This window comes from Patiria miniata, unplaced genomic scaffold (genome assembly GCF_015706575.1).
Source record: "Patiria miniata isolate m_02_andy unplaced genomic scaffold, ASM1570657v1 HiC_scaffold_10, whole genome shotgun sequence".
Lineage (NCBI taxonomy): Eukaryota > Metazoa > Echinodermata > Asteroidea > Valvatida > Asterinidae > Patiria > Patiria miniata.
In genome coordinates, this window is record NW_024037048.1 from 73057 (window position 1) to 91066 (window position 18010).

The following is an 18010-nucleotide window of genomic DNA, read 5'->3' on the forward strand; positions in this document are numbered from 1 at the left end:
AGCCCATTGGACCTGCGTGTCCATTGATTGTGTTTTTGATATGTTTGAGCCTGGTAGCCATTGGACCTGGGTGTCCATTGATTGTGTGGTTGATATGTTTGGGCCTGGTAGCCCATTGGACCTGGGTGTCCATCGATTGTGTGGTTGATATGTTTGGGCCTGGTAGCCATTGGACCTGGGTGTCCATTGATTGTGTGGTTGATATGTTTCGGCCTGGTAGCTAGCCCATTGGACCTGGGTGTCCATTGAATGTGTGGTTGATATGTTTGGGCCTGGTAGCTAGCCCATTGGACCTGGGTGTCCATTGATTGTGTGGTTGATATGTTTGGGCCTGGTAGCCCATTGGACCTGGGTGTCCATTGATTGTGTGGTTGATATGTTCGGGCCTGGTAGCCCATTGGACCTGGGTGTCCATTGATTGTGTGGTTGATATGTTCGGGCCTGGTAGCCCATTGGACCTGGGTGTCCATTGATTGTGTGGTTGATATGTTTGGGCCTGGTAGCCCATTGGACCTGGGTGTCCATTGATTGTGTGGTTGATATGTTTGGGCCTGGTAGCCCATTGGACCTGGGTGTCCATTGATTGTGTGGTTGATATGTTTGGGCCTGGTAGCCCATTGGACCTGGGTGTCCATCGATTGTGTGGTTGATATGTTTGGGCCTGGTAGCCCATTGGACTTGGATGTCCATTGATTGTGTGGTTGATTTGTTTGGGCCTGGTAGCCCATTGGACCTGCGTGTCCATTGATTGTGTGGTTGATATGTTTGAGCCTGGTAGCTAGCCCATTGGACCTGGGTGTCCATTGATTGTGTGGTTGATATGTTTGGGCCTGGTAGCCCATTGGACCTGGGTATCCATTGATTGTGTGGTTGATATGTTTGGGCCTGGTAGCTAGCCCATTGGACCTGGGTGTCCATTGATTGTGTGGTTGATATGTTTGGGCCTGGTAGCCCATTGGACTTGGATGTCCATTGATTGTGTGGTTGATATGTTTGGGCCTGGTAGCCCATTGGACCTGCGTGTCCCTTGATTGTGTGGTTGATATGTTTGAGCCTGGTAGCTAGCCCATGGAACCTGGGTGTCCATTGATTGTGTGGTTGATATGTTTGGGCCTGGTAGCCCATTGGACCTGGGTATCCATTGATTGTGTGGTTGATATGTTTGAGCCTGGTAGCCTATTGGACCTGGGTGTCCATTGATTGTGTGGTTGATATGTTTTGGCCTGGTAGCCATTGGACCTGGGTGTCCATTGATTGTGTGGTTGATATGTTTGGGCCTGGTAGCCCATTGGACCAGGGTGTCCATCGATTGTGTGGTTGATATGTTTGGGCCTGGTAGCCCATTGGATCTGCGTGTCCATTGATTGTGTGGTTGATATGTTTGGGCCTGGTAGCCCATAAGCATGTGTGGTATGTTGGACACTTAACCATTATTGCTTCGTCCTTCGGATGGGATGTTAAGCCGTAGGTCCCGTGTGTTGCATAAATGCACGTAAAAGAACCCAGAAACACTTATCGCTAAGAGAATTAAGGGGTTTGCCCCGGTGTTTCTGGCCTCCTGTATAAACTCCCACGTGGAGTATTTAGGAGAAGAAACAACCAAGAACCAAGTCATATGTTGGAATCATTACAACAAACGTGAGAAAAGAGCTATTTTCCTACATTTGTCAGAAAATGACCACTACTGACCACTAAGTGACCTTTGACCCAAATCTGCCTATATAGGGCTTGGACCAGGAAACTCCTAACCAAATTCGGTTAAAATCGACTGAACAGTGCGGCAGATGTAGCCTCTCTTTGATTTTCACCGAATGATCGCTAGTGACCAATTGGTGACCTTTGGCCAAATTCTGTGTACACTCCCAGTATTCTGTATTCAGTTGTATCCCTGGACCGAGCCCAGGGGTGTGAGTGACCTCTGACAAAAATAGCTGAAAACAGCTGAACAAGGTGTAAAAAAAGCTGAACTTTGGAAATCTCCTATACTTTTGTACACAGCAAGGGAGGGAAAATAGCTGAAATCCAAAACAAAAAAAGCTGAAATCAGCTATAAAGCTGAGATTTCACACCCCTGCGAGCCCCATTTATAGATAAGGGGCTTGGTCTGGGGATGCCACTGACCTAGTTTGGTTGTCACTGGATGAAGACTGGGCGAATTTGTAAATTTCAATAAAATAACCCCTAGTGACCACAAAGTGACCTTTGGCCTCGATCTGACCACACCCCATGGGTCATTGGTCAAACAAGCTTGGTTGAAATTGGCCAAAGTGTTTGGCAGTTGAACTATTTAAAGCTAACGGTGAGAAAGAAGGAGACGACAACCACGAAGAAGCTTTCAGTGCGCTTCGCACGGCTGATAAAATATAGGTTTTCCCGGCCAATTTCCAAATTTTTCTAATCATTTTCATTATCAGCCATTCAATTTCGGGTGAGATTTGCACCCGATTTGTCTTAGGGACTATAAAATGCGATAGATTGCTTCTTTTTGATTGTTGAATGACGATCTGCGTGATCTTTCAATATCAATCTAAATGGAATGGCGCTAAATTGAATGAAAACTTGGTGAAATTGGCAGGTAAAACCTATAATAAAAAAGATGACATTCTGCAGGGGTTATAATCTGTACCTGATGAGCCTGACCCCCTTCCTCCCCCCCCCCCCTGCAAAATTCCTGGATCCACTGTGGCACAAAAATGCCTTGTACCTGGATCACCATTGCAATTATCAATCCTTCAGGATCTGGCAATAAAAAGGAAATCAAATTTATTTGTAAAGTAGTATAGGTCTTCCCAGCCAATTTCACCAAGTTTTCATTCAATTTAGCACCTGGCACATTCAATTTAGATTGAAATTGAAATATCACGCAGATCGTCATTCGACAATCAAAAAGAATCATTCTATTTTACTATCAGAACATTCTATTGCCTTAAAGCTTCACTCGAGAACAGTTAAAGTTTAAAGGACTTATTTAAATTTGAAAACAAGTATAGAAAAGATCAACAGTGAAAGAGAAATTCCTTAGCCCTTTTCATTTCATTATTTCGTGTCGTCATCCCTCATATCAGTTGATTTGTTACATAATAAATTTTACAGACATAAAGATTTTGAAAAAAACAAATTGACCTCAGAAGAAAATAGGAAAAATATCCTTTAAAACATTTTACTATAATTTGAATGACCAATCGATGAAAATGACTGCCCATAACGAATAAGAAAAAAACGTGGTCATACTCATATGCCCAGCGACGTCCGCTAATTTGAATGCATTAGCCGTCAAAAGATGTCAAAAACTTAACATACAGAATGCTGCAAATTAAGTTTTGAATGCACCAAAACAAATATAATGCAGCAAAACGAAAATGAACATTAGGAACAAAATCTTGAGTGCCAAAAAATGAAATTCAATGCCCAAACAATGAAAAAGCTGTCTTTTATAAATGTGCAGGCACAGTTGTACAACAGGATAAAATCAAAGATCACAGACAAACAATGCAATTTCTAATTCTAATTGGCAATGAATAAAATCAATCATACAGTTATTTTAAAATAAAAAAAATTACATATGGCAGGCCTTTTTTGTTAATGAGTGTAGAGCAGGTGGGCAAGATGGCTTTACTGGATTGGTGATTTCAGTGGAATTTGATTGCCCAGCAATTCAACATGAAAATCACAGCAGTGTCATGAGTGCCAATGGGGGCCATACAGCCCCCCCCCCCCAAAAAACTTTTTTATTTTTTAAGCAACGTCACAATAAAGGCAGGCACTGCATACACCACCATCTTTTCCTAGAAAAAAAAATTTGGTCAAAGTGGTCAGAAATTGCCTCAGATTGCATCAAAGATAATCTAGAACTAAAAAAACATTTCCGGACCCTTAATCTTTTGTGGGGACCCACATTGTTTTGGGTCTCCCCCCCAAAAATTGTGTTATGGATCCGCCCTTGATTTTGAATTCAGTGGCTAATATTAAGAGCCCGCAAAAAGTTGACTGCAGAAACCAACGCAGCAATTAAAAATAACAGAGTTGCTGTTGAAACCCCTCAGCAGTCAAGTTGTCATCCGTAAAACCATTAACCTTTAACTCAACATGGTGACCTTTGACCCCAGAGCCAATCCCAACATGCCTGTACCAATGGGCAACCCCCTACCGAAGTTAGACACCAAATTTCATTTCTAACTCAAGCTGTCATCCGGTAACCATTTACATTTAACTCACCCCGGTGACCTTGACCTTTGACCTTTTGATCCCAAAATTAATCCCAACTTGTCTACTCCTAAAGGCAACCCCTACCGAAGTTACAATTCCAAACAACATTTCTAACTCAAGTTATCATCCGGAAACTAAGCTGCCCGGACATCCCTGCCAGATGGACTTCTGGGGTACCTCCATTGTTGTCCCATTGTTCCTATTTAAGATTTCGTTGCGAGGTACCCTTTTTTCTAAAGATTTTATTTGCGGGGTACCTCGAACAAAGGACGGGTACCCCACAAGTGTTCCGTGGTAAGGGCGGATGGACAGACAGACATATGCACAGACATACGGACAGACGCCGTAGGCAATGACAATACCCCTCAAGCCGCTCAGCTGAGGGGTAAAAAATGCAACGTAAATGCCATATCTTACCAACACAGATGCTGAACACCTTGCTTGCCCGAGCACATGAAGTAGATAATGGCACAAGATCTTTAAATGTTATCGTCTCATCTACGGCAGTGAGCTCAGCAATGTCTCTGTCAATGAAATATAAACATATTAAATGCATAGAAAGATATGTTTTAATATTATTTAAATAAAACACAAGCCCTGTATAATAAAGCCAGTTCGGTTTTCCAATATAGTCTGGTGCACAGCAAGATTCAACAATTTTTTCGGGATAACTGGTGCAGATAAATGCACGCAAGGCTACTGGGGGCGTGGTTACCAAATCTGCATTTTGTGCAATTTTTCGTGCAGTCAAAAAAAGAGATGGATCTTTTGTTGGCACAAACGTTTTGACACACACGACACCTAAAAACACTTCGCTGTCCAAAGGTATTTTGCAAAATGTTATACTTCAGAACACAGTGATCTCTTCAATTCTACTGGTACCCTACTATGCTTTTGCAGGCATACAATGAAATATTTGAGCTTGGGTGCTGGATCATCTTTTCACAGACATCACAACGTACATATACACGCCCGTATAGTTTATGGTGCTTTTTGTTGGATTTTACCGTGATTCCTAAACCAAAGGAAATGTCAACCCATCGCCCTCGGGTTGTTCCACGGCCCCAGCCACCGTCTCGAGGCCCCCAGATGAGCCTCCACCATCTATGGATGTATTAGCCATGGCTACTAGAGATTAGAGACAAGGAAGGACTTAGCGGTCTAGGTGAAGTGTCGTCATGCCCGAAACCAACGACTGACTGCCATGCCTCAGCACCGCTATTTGCTGATGGCCATTCAACAAATTCATCCAAAGATAAGCGATTCTCACGTTACCAAGCAGTGTATAGAGCATCAAGAAACAAGTGGTTTTCGACACCCAATAAGCCAACTTACAAGGGGTTGCTGGTCGACAATCTTACAAGTCGTCTTCAAAACGAGGAAGAGCGGGGAGGCAGTTTAATGCTTCAGACAACACATCCTCAAAAAACTAACTGTGTATGATTTTCCAGTCAGTTCCCCAGCATCTTTTGCAAATCTATTTCTGGCAAGTCATCTTCAATGCTTTAAGCACCATTGGTTACTTGTCACAAATGACACATGGCATACAACATCATCATCTTCAAGACCCATGGATCATTGACACCATTTTAGGCTACCGCTTGAAATTTTTGTCAGAGCCTTTTCAGAGTAAAGTCCCCATTACACAAGCCCAATCTTGCCATCCCACAACTACTTTTTATGTAGAGGTGCAGAACATGCTTGAGAAAGGAGCAATAACTGTTGAACAACCACTCCAAGGTCAGTTTCTGTCTTCCCTTTCACAGTACCCAAGAAAAATGGAGATCTCCGTCCCGTCATCAACCTCTGACAGTTGAACCAGTTCATTCCATACGAAAACTTCAAAATGGAGAACATCACAGCAGTCAAACATTTGATAATTTCAAATGACTGGTTAATGACCATCGATCTCAAGGATGCTTATTTTACAGTGCTGATTCATCAGTCTCACAGAAAATTCCTCTGCTTCTGATGACATTTACCAGTTTTCATGCATGCCCTTTGGCCTGTGCAGTGCACCAAGAACATCTACCAAACTCCTGAAACCAGTTGCATTGGCCATTCCAGGAAAAAGTGATAGGTTGCGTCTTTTATCTGGACGACGGTCAGGGGGTTCGTGCAGACTTCAGATCTAACTATTCAGACAGATTAGATTAGATTAGATTAGATTAGATTGAACTTTATTATCCCTTGCGAGGGAAATTAAAATGGCCTTGACAAAGAACGGGTTATAAAACATACAATCATTAATTAAAAATATGTAAAAAGGCGATATAGTTACCACAAACATATAAATTCAGTAATGTAAAAGACAAACTACTACATATAATCTAATTGCGACAGTAACATTTTGCCTCTAAAGGGGTTCTTTGACATTGAAAATGTCTCCCTAATGACCGATGTCTCCCATTGTGCGAACAAATTACGATAACGTGTCTCCTTAATGGTACCATTATTACCCTGGATTGGACATTTGGGAGACATCTCCATAGACTTGTGCACAAAATTGTTCAAACTTACATGTGCCCTAACCCAATATTCCCTTGTCCTTTTCCCACGAATTTTGGTATGTTTACTAATTAGACAAGTAACAAATATAAACTAATTGCGACGATAAAATTGTGCCTCTAAAGGGGGGCTGTGACATTAGGGAGACATGAAAATGTCTCCCTAATGACTGATGTCTCCCATCGTGCGAAAAAATTATGATAACTCTTCTCCTTATGATAATAATAATAAGAAGAAGAATAATAATAATATTAATAATAACGAACTGTCAATGTATACAGATTGGCAATTTCCTCAGCTAACATCTTTGTAGATGGAGCACCAGTTGGACTACATCACTTAGTTAAACGTTTCTTCAAGGGAATGTGGCAATTGTGTTGACTCATTTCAAGTCTTTATCTGACAGTCAAAGATTATTTATCAGACAATTAACTCACAAATTAACTGTGCTTATTGCACTAGTTACAGCACTATAGTCACTGTTTGTCACTCACAGCAATCGATATCAATCCTATGTCCTATTCAGATAACAATTTTCATTTTTGGTTGATATAACTTTTAAATGTGTGTCAATTAACAAACCCTTCCACCATATGGAAATTGCTCGTTTTCAAGCTACCAGAAACCTTTGCCCAGTGTGCACTTTGCAGGAATACCTAAACAGGACTTCTCATATAGAAGGAATGGGAACTCTAGCACGACTCAGCTTCTGCCATCACACTCCACACCATACCATCTGGTAATGTGACATCCACAGTCTGTAGATGGTTAAAAGCTGTACTCAAAGAAGCTGGCCCTAATACTTCATATTTCAAGGCCCACTCAACCAGGGATGCGTCTAACTCAGCAGCTGCAAGTGTAGGGGTAACAACTCAAGATGATATATCTAGATGACACTTCTTTCATATGAAAACTGGTTTTTCATATCTGCATCTCAAAACAATCTCCCAAAGCTCATCAATTACACCTTCCCAATCGATAATGAGTATGTGTACCCATCCATTTCAGTGAGAAATCTAGGAGAAACATTCGATCCATCCATGACCATGTCCTCTCATGTTACATCCCTCTGTCAGGCAATCAATTTCAATTTATGCAACATCTCCAGAATTCGTCGCTTCATTGACAAGGAAAGCTGTACTCATGCGAAACACGGGGGTGATATCAGCTTTGGACTTTGAGATCGCATCCTGTGAAGAGATTAGTCAAATCATCAGCTCTTTAGCCAATAAATCATGCAGTCTCGACGTTATTCCAACCTGGTTTCTAAAGGCTGACACTGATTCATTTCTTCCGATTATTACCCATATAGTCAACACATCGATTTCTACAGGTACCTTTCCAGATTCGCTGAAACATGCTATTGTCACTCCAATCCTCAAAAAGCCGTCGTTTGACATCAACGAACTTGCCAACTATCGTCCGGTGTCGAACTTATCTTTTCTTTCGAAGGTCATTGAAAAGGTTATCGCTTCTCGCATTACGACAAACATGGATGATCACAATCTATGGGAACCGCAACAATCTGCATATAGATCTGGACACAGCACTGAAACTGCACTGCTCTCAATCAAAAATGATATCATGCTGATGATTGGTGACACCAAAGGCGTGTTTCTTGTCCTTCTCAATTTAAGTGCCGCCTTTGACACTGTGGACCTACAGATCCTTCTACGGATGCTCAGTAATTCCATTGGCCTGACAGGAAAGGCACTATCTTGGTTCCGAAGTTATCTTAGGAACAGATCTTGTAGCGTGTGTATTGACGGCACGTTTTCCCACCAAAAAACACTGGACTATGGGGTACCACAAGGCTCGGTATTAGGTCCGTTGGCATTCACCATCTATATAAAGCCGATTGGAGACATCAATCGTGAACATGGTCTTAGTTTCCATATATATGCGGACGACATTCAAATCTACTGCAGCTTCAACCCCAAGGATCCGGAAATGATCAAATCTGCTCTTACTAGACTGTCAACCTGCATTCAAGACTTGAAAGTATGGATGACACAAAACATGCTCAAATTGAACGATTCAAAGACTGATTTTCTGGTAGGGGCCTCAACACACACACTTCGCAATTTACCTCCCATTACTCTGAAAATAGGGGACAATATCATCAAGCCATCGCAATCCGTCCGCAATCTTGGAGTTCATTTTGATTCAACAATGTCAATGTCAACTCACGTTCTCAACCTCAACCGCAATATCCACTTCCAATTTCGCAACATCTCACGAATTCGCCGGTTCCTGGATTTTGAAACTTGTCACCACGTAATCCGTGCATTATTAGTTCTGTCCCGTCTGGATTATGGTAACTCTCTACTATATGGTATCGCTGAGTCAGGTCTGGATAAACTTCAACGACTACAAAACCATGCTGCACGCCTTTTATTTACCACTGGCAGGCGTGAATCGGCTTCTCGACTACTTAACCAACTTCACTGGCTTCCCATCCGGCAAAGAATTGAATTCAAGATAGCCCTTCTCACCTTCAAATGTCTCCATCACACAGCTCCTCAGTACCTTAACCGTCTCATCCAGCTCAACGTATTTGGCCAACCTGGCCTTCGTTCCAGTAACGATGGTACACTATTGTCGATGCAGAGATCCAAGAACACCTCCACTGACCGTGCCTTCGTTATTGCCGGCCCTAAGCTCTGGAATACCATACCCTCAAGCATCAGATCACAGGAGACTATTTCATTACTCAGAAAACACTTAAAAGCTCACCTGTTTCCAATTTCATGTTAATATGTCTGTTTCATTATCTTGTGTTGCTTTAGCGCCATGATCTAGATGGAATGGCGCTTTATAAATCCTGTTATTATTATTATTATTATTTATTATAAGACTGCAGCGTCTACAGAACAGGGCTGCTCGTATCATTCATTTTCCAAGTTCCTCGCCGACATCCCTCTACTCCACTATTGCAATCTCTTCACTGGCTTCTGATCGAACTCCCATACCTCTCAAACAGCATTTCATTCTTGAACTAACCTTCACGACCCGGATTGTGCTCTGCCACAGACACAACCCGGCTCGTGGTGCCTAGGGGCCAAAGGATGGTTGTGGAAAGGTCTTTCTCTATCATATATAGAGGGAGGCCTCGTGTCATATTTTCTATGGAGAGCGTTCGCTCCGACCCCCCACCCTGCAAAAAGGAAGCTGGGAAGGGCTGACGAATCAACACTCCGATTGGATAGATTTTGCGTGACCTGTGACCGGCAAGGCGTCACGGCAACGACCCTGCAAGGTTTAAAACGGCCGTTACGACCGAGTCATTTGTACAAAGGTACATGCTTTGTACAAAGGTCATGATAAATTACCCAGAATGCCATCCCCACTTTCTTCACAAGATTCTGTGAAGCTCATCTGCCCTTCCCAGCGCCCTGTTTGCAGGGCGAGGGTACGATCGAATGGGGAGCGCTGATAAAATCCTACAATCGGGCACACTATTAACTAAAAGTGTACACATGCACCCTTCTCATTTAGGGGGAGACCGTTCCCATGTACGTCAAATTCTTACATTTTGCTAGTGCCTTAAATTTGCTTGCCCCCCCCCCCCCCCCATTATACAGTACCCAGTTAAGCTAGGAATATATGTTTGTGTATAACCAGAATCCCGATTTACCAAAGTGCCCCTCTCGGGGACATAAATGTGCCCTCTCAAAGCAAATGTGGCCCCTCGAGATGAAAACAAAACTGGCCCTAAATTTGGGAAATTTTTCTTCAGTAAAATGGTTTTCCCAAAATGGTATAGAGAGTTCTGATATGAACGAGGAATATGAAAACCAAGCCCCCAAACCCTTACAATGCGTAGTTTGCATAATGGGCAGTTTTGAAAAGCCACCGTTGATTTTACGAAGGCCAAGTGTCCGGTGAAATAACGTGTCGGCATTTCAGCATGGGTGTGCCCCCGACCCCCCCCCCCCCCAAACCAAAAAAAATGCTGGATATGCTGCTGCACTAACGGAACATGCCTTTTACCTAGCAAGTGCCCCTTTTTGGTGATCCCCCCCCCCCCCAGTTTAAAAACCATTCCGCCGCTGCTGTTATGCGATGAAAATTTAATAAAACTAGGTCTGTGAAGCCATAGGCAGACAGCAGCATAATTTTCAATACTCACCTGACAACTTTCTGGTGATGAATTTTGATGGGTTGATCTTCCTCTGATGAGCTATTCTCTGGGGATTTATGTTTCTCTGGTATGCCTTCCAATTGCAAAGTAGGTACCGGTATTTCCATCCCCGTCTTGTCAAGTGGTGTAGTTGTCTCTTCTTCTATGCTCTGTCCTGTCAGGTGCCGCTTTTGCCTAAGAGAAGCAATAATAACTAGAGTTTGAAGGGACAAACACACGGTGTTGGGCTACAGGTTTGGCTTTTTCGCATAGTTGATTGTTGATTGTTGTTGTTGATTGTTGGTTGTTGATGTTGATTGTTGACTGAATTTGACGGTGGTTGTTCATGTTGATGTCGATTGTTGATTGTTGATAGTTGATTATTGTTATTAACAATTATTGATGTTGATTGTTGAGGATTGTTGATGTTGATTGTTGATGTTGATGTTGATTTTTGTTGTTGATTGTTGATGTTGATTGTTGATGTTGATTGTTGATGTTGATTATTGATGTTGCATGGTTATTGATGTTGATTGTCATGATTATTGATGTTAAATGTTGATAGTTGATGTTGATTGTTGATGTTGATGTTGATGTTGATTGTTGATTGTTGATGTTGATTGTCGATGTTGATGTCAATGTTTAGGGCGAAAAAAAAAAAAAAAAAAAAAAAAGAGGCTAATTAAAAAGGGTCAGGTGAGGATCTGCACGTTTATGCTGCTGTAGTGTAAACATATCAGGAAAAATCATTACAAAAACCAATTAAATAGCTCATATTAAAAGTAAAGGTCGCACGCCATTGGCGCAATACAAAATATTGCTGGCCATACACTCTTTACCCCAAGCCCCATGTTTTTAGAAAAAAAGCGCCCAATTTTAAAAAAGCGCCCGATTGGGCAATTTCACCAGCCCATTTTTTGAGTCTCACATGACGTCATCAAATTTCAAAAATATGCTTCTGTTAAGAAGTAATGTAAAAGTGTACAAAATACTGGTAAATACTTAAAATACATTGGTCCATCAAACAGCCGTTACATGTGGCTCAATAGTTAACATAAAACAGTCGTAAAACCAGACACTCAAGAGGCCAGCATGGGAAATTCCCTTTTGTACGCAATCATAGCACACTGTTTTTTTGGATTTCCCTTTTGTACGCAATCATACCCCTTTGCTGTACACACAATGAGCGTGGCATTAAATGAGCGTTTCAAGGCGTAGGCGTGTTCAACTTCAAATTTCAAGGGGGCTGCAGGGCTTCTTCTAATTAACTTATTGTAACGATCCAAACCTTGGGAAGTTTTAGACCTATTATTAAAGTGCCATTTAAAGCACAAAACTTATATTATATCTCTGACGGTTGATTTTTTAGCAATTTTCAAAGGAAAAAAGGTCTTTTCATTGTAAGTTCTGGTCCGATGACATAATCAATTTTTTTTTGCATACCGGTCTTGTCTGTATTAAGGTCATCATGTATATTAATTTTGAAGCGATTACCGCAAATTTCGCCACAGACATCAATTGAAAATGTGTTTTGGACATTTTTTAACCTGCCGCTAGAGGGCGCTCGAACACTTCACCGATCATTTTTTTTTAAAGGTCAACCCACCAACAGAGCTAACATCGTTGAAAGCAAGTTCATATCTTTTTCCACTTTCAAATTATTAGGCACTTCCAGTTTGACCTGATTTGACACGCACAAGATAAATTGAAGGTCATGTCTAATCATGTCGATTCCCGCAAAATTCTGACGGTTGATTTTATATTGATTTTCAAAGATTAAATTTAATAATCTTTCAAGTGACGTCACGTGACCCATGATCACGTCATGATGACCAAATTACAAAAAAAATTCATCTTCAATGAGTTGTGCATTCATGTATTGACAATTGAAGTTCATATCATTTTTCATGTTGACAAACAGTTCTGGAGAAGAATTTGCTGAGAAAAACCAAAATAAAAAAGTGAACTTTTACAATAACAATAAGTGTTGGCCTGAGCCCAACACCTAATTATTGCATAATGTTTAACCTGACGTAAGCTGTCTAAAAAGCCAATCGACAACAAACATGCAAACTCTAAATCCCTGAATCCCCAACCTTCTCTAAACTATAATTCATTTTATTGCATACAGAACAAAATGCATTATTCTCAGTAACCACACAGATGGGCTACCGCCCAAAGGCCTGGGGTCCTTGATTTGCATATGATCTAGGTACTTGCATAATCGGCTGACCAACGGACAGCATCCGCTGACCAATGGACAGCAGGGGGGCATAGCTAAGATTCCTGGTGCAGGACTTTGGGCGGCAAGCCTTCACTTTGGTTCAGCTGACCACAGAGTCAACATTGTTTTTCAGACTCCTTGTGGATTATACACTGGTGGAAATAAAATTCGGAACGGTCACTTGCTTTTTCGGATTGAGGTGGTCAGTGTTTTATACACTGGTGGAAATAAAATTCGGAACGCGCGCGGACACTTGCTTTTTCGGATTGAGGTGGTCAGTGTACTCCTTGTGGATTATACACTAGAGGAAATTACATTCGGAACGGTCACTTGCTTTTTTGGCTTGAGGTTGAAAGTGGTCACGCGACCGGGGCCTGCATATACTGGGAAAGATGCCGTGGCCAAAACGACAAGTGCGTCGCTCGCCCCTTCTTGGATCAACGCACTCCGACAACGGAGGAATTCAGCGGGGCCGGGGAGGTCAGTCTGCTCGGGGTAGGAAATCCCGTGCGGCAATAAGAGCCACCCGAGGCCGGCCTGCCACGGCCGGTGTCAATGTACAGCCTCCCCATCCAGAGGTCGTACAGGCCAGTGTTTGGCCGGCGCAGCAACAGCCAGCTGGTCACCAGGGGGTCGGCCATCACTATCAAGGGAGCGCCATGGGTCCGAGTCAGTTTCAGCCGGGAGACGGATACATTCAAGAGAACGCTCTCCGGGCCGGGGTTCAACGGGTTTCCCCTGCACAGTCCGAAACCATTTTGGGGCAATCTGCCGTGCACGCGCAAGCTGGAGGGCCACAACAAGGGCAGCCGGAGACCGGAGTCGTCGGACAACAACCTCAGGCGTCTGCGAGCGGCAAGGCTGGTGAGTGAAGTACATGTTCCAGTGCTAATTCACCATCTTGCCATGCAAATACGGTACAATTATCTGGTAATAGTAGCACTAAGCAGAATCACCCAAATGTTAGTCAGGATACATGTATACTACAGATACCAACAGTACAGTGTCTGTTACAATGCCCATCATTGGTTCAGTCATGCCAGGTCCGTGTACCGATTTGGCGGCAATTGATAGGCCCACCCCGATACCTTCCCTGCAGTCCGTCCCGCTTCCTAACACAGAACTAGATGGGTTGTCTCTGTTGGTCAAACAGCAGGCTTTTATAATAATGCTATCGATATTACAATGCTGTTATGCATTTTTTACACAACACTCAGGTATTCAAAAACCAAATAAGAAATTGTATAGTCCTACATGAACATTTTAACTAAGATGAAATTTGAGTATACAGTGTATATATATGCCGGTGAAGGACAAACCTAATTTGATAAACATTTTAAATTCTGAAGATATACCCGTTTTGCAACATATATTATATTTTGTGACATGGGATGTCTTTATTTTAAGCATATCTTCCAGTGCATGCTCCAAAGAAACTTTAACCCTGTCTTGATTTGAAGTCAAAAATTTACAAGCATACATATTTGGGAGAAATTTAAAATCTGAAGGCGGCACTGGAGCTTGCGCAGCGACCACTTTCTTTTTTTGGTTTTCATCACCGCCCACCCCGATTTTCACGCCTGCCCTGAGACAAATTTCTCACAAATCCTCGGGTAACTCCATCCCCCCCCCCCCCATGAACCTATTTTTTTTTTTTAAGTGACGTTGCAAAAAAGGCAGGTACTGTGTACACCACTATCTTTTCCTTAAAAAAATAATGGTCAAAGTGGTCGAAACCCACGCCGTCATTTTTTTTTGACCCCCTTTTTTTGTCTTTTGGATCTGCCCTTAAATGTGGGGAGTAAATGAGGGATTTAGTTGAGAAGACATGCAGTTCAGAAATGCAAAAGATACAACATAATAAAGCTTTGTTGGGAAGTGTAAATACCTGGGAAGATTGGTGTTGGAAGAGTGGCTGGTTTTAAAGATGAAATCTCAAGAAATTAACTATATTTAAAGCAGCCCCCCCCCCCCAAGAAATAAACTGGAACCACATGAAAATAATCAATATGGGCTAGGGCATGTAGAACAGTCTGTAAATTTGGCCGTTGGTCTGTGAAATTATTTAAGCATTATTTGCGGGAAAATAATGTTGAAATATTTAATTTAATATTTAAGGGTGTCAGGTCAGACAGAAGATCTGCTACTGGTAACCTATAAACCAGTACAACCTGTTTCAGGGTCGGGTCGTCGGCGACTAAACTGTCAACCCCACCAGCTTCCATAGAGCCTGGTGAGGAGGGTGGCTGGACACCCTGGTGGAACTAAAAACAAAATCCACCTTCAAAGGCATCGGCTTAGGAGAGCTAATGATAGCCATCCAGCAAATCTCTCCATCAATATCACTCCTCGCTACTGAACATGTCAGCGTTAGGGCGGAAGAAACCTTGGTGTTCAACGGCCATCATGTTCTGGGTAGGAGGCGAATCATAGGATATTGATGATTATCGGCTGCTAACCAACTGCCTAACAAGCAGATCACTTCACCTATTAGGCCATGTAGGGCCAATCACCCACATGAGTCCTCGAGAATAAGATCATTCTCACCAATCTTGATTACGAAAGTCACAAATGGAAGAATGGAAAATCGTGAGGGTAGACGACGGATGTCTCGGACTAGTTCCGACAGGATGACGAGGCAGGGGGAAACCTACTGGACCACTGTTTCTGATAGAAGCCGCCGAAAGCCCTTCAATGTATCTACTAAAGCATTTAACATCTCAACGTACAATGTGCGTCCTCCACCAAGCAGGCAAATTCCATCAGCTTACTACAGGATGCGAGGAATTCAACATCGGCATAGTAGCTGTCCAAGAACACAGGTGGTTGACTACAGACCCTGTAGCTTACCACTGGAGTGACAATAACAACTGGCTCTTCCTATACTCTTCAGCAAGTGAAAGAAGACAAGGAGGAGTGGGCATGCTGCTTAGGAAAGACATAGCAAAACACTTGCAGCATGCTGAAAAAATCTCAGAAAGACTCATGATGGCACACTTTGAAGGCAACCCAAAAATGACAATCATATCTGCATTTGCACCTACTGAGGATGCCTCCCAAGAGTCAAAGGATGAATTCTATGACACACTACTTGACACAATCCAAACCATACCAGCACACAATGTGGTTCTGGTCGCAGGAGACTTCAATACTAGAAGTGGTCATGACAGCCATTTAACAAATCCTAGGATTGTTGGACAAGCTACTTTCCATGATACACCCAACATAAATGGAGCCCAATTGATTGAGCTGTGTGAGCAATGCAAACTTCGACCAGTGCAGTTTAATTCCCTCAGCCAAAAGGCAGGCAGTGGACATGGGCACATTCCAGCGGTAGCCGTGCCCAACTCAACCACATCCTTGTAAGAGGCAAATGGCTGAACTCAGTCCAAAACTGTCGTGCATACAACACAATGGAGCTGGACTCAGACCATAGGATTGTCACCGCAAAGTTCAAACTCTGAAACTAAAAAATACAAAATATGACTGGAATAAACTACAGCAACCTCAATTGAAAGAATCTTTCAACTTGACTTTGAAGAATCGCTTTGAGGTGCTGATGTCAGAGGAAGACAACCCCAATATTCAAACCACATATGGCTCCTTTGAGACAGCAGTGAATGATGCAGCTCTGAATACTCTGGGAAAAAAGAAATCCTCCTCCTTGCCATCATGTGTGAGCTCCCAGACTGGAGACCTGCGTCGGCGCCGCGATGCTGCAAAGGCCAAGTTCAGAACATCACGCAGTTCAGCTTCTAGAAAGATTTGGCGCGAATTGGCTGAAGATCTGACCAAATCCTATCAACAAGATGAGGCAAAACACCTAGAGAACCAAATGACGGAACTTAGCAACGCTGCCTTAAGAAACGACACCAAGAAAACATGGTCCCTGGTAAATGAATTGGCTGGAAAGAAAAATGCTACAAGAGTCAAGGTGAAAAAGAGAGATGGTTCCCAAGTTAACACCACATCAGAACTGCTTGAAGAATGGAGAAACTATTTCAGGGACCTTCTGAATGCAGATCTAAATACCACAACAGAACCGCCCCCTCCAGCACCTCTTGACTTACCAATAGACACAAGTCCAATCACTCTTGAGGAAGTACAAGAAGCAATCTGCACACTCAAGTGCGGAAAAGCAGCTGGATGTGACAGTGCAATCACAGCGGAAGTCTTAAAGAATGGAGGTGACTACATCCAAACCATTATCCACGATATCTGCAACCAGGTCTACACCGCCGGGGCAGCCCCTTCCCAGTGGAAGACTAACATCATTCTACCACTGCCAAAGAAAGCCGACTTATCACAGATGGGTAACTACAGAGGCATCAGCTTGATGTCAATTGCGGCCAAAGTATACAACAATATATTGCTGAATAGAATACGACCAGTAGTGGACCCACTGCTGAGGGAAAACCAAGCTGGCTTCAGAAAGGGCAGGAGCTGTTCTGAACAGATCCGCATTCTTCGCAGAATCATGGAAGGGGCAGGAGATCAACAGCTTCCACTATTTATTACATTCATCGACTTTCGCAAAGCATTTGATTCCATAGACCGTTCAATGATGTTTACCATTCTTCGTCACTATGGAATCCCACATGAAGACGTCCGAGCAATCAAGGTGCTGTATGACAACTCAAAGAGTGCAGTAAAGGTTGATGGTCTACTCACTCACACTTTTGAAATATCAACTGGAGTACTACAGGGGGATACACTTGCACCCTTTTTGTTTATAGTCATCATTGACTACATCATGAACAATGCTAGCGAGGGATTTGGTTTTGTCACCCATCCAAGAAGATCTTCTAGGGAACCTACCCGCAGACTTAATGATCTAGACTTTACAGATGATATTGCCTTACTGGAAAGTTTGCTGGACAAAGCCCAAGAACAGCTCAAATGTCATACTGATGCTGCAAAGACCGTGGGCCTCCATATAAACACAAGCA

At 42.7% G+C, this 18010-nt stretch overlaps 1 protein-coding gene across 1 annotated transcript in view; it reads right to left on the bottom strand.

The window, feature by feature from the left end:
• LOC119734690 overlaps positions 1 to 18010 on the bottom strand; it is a 62073-nt gene that overhangs the window by 3788 nt on the left and 40275 nt on the right. Inside the window, exons 6-7 of the mRNA XM_038208223.1 lie at positions 10847 to 11032; positions 4624 to 4730 (exon numbers count right to left, since the gene is read on the bottom strand). Of these exons, the coding sequence (XP_038064151.1) occupies positions 4624 to 4730; positions 10847 to 11032 (293 nt within the window). The remainder of the gene's footprint in view (positions 1 to 4623; positions 4731 to 10846; positions 11033 to 18010) is intronic.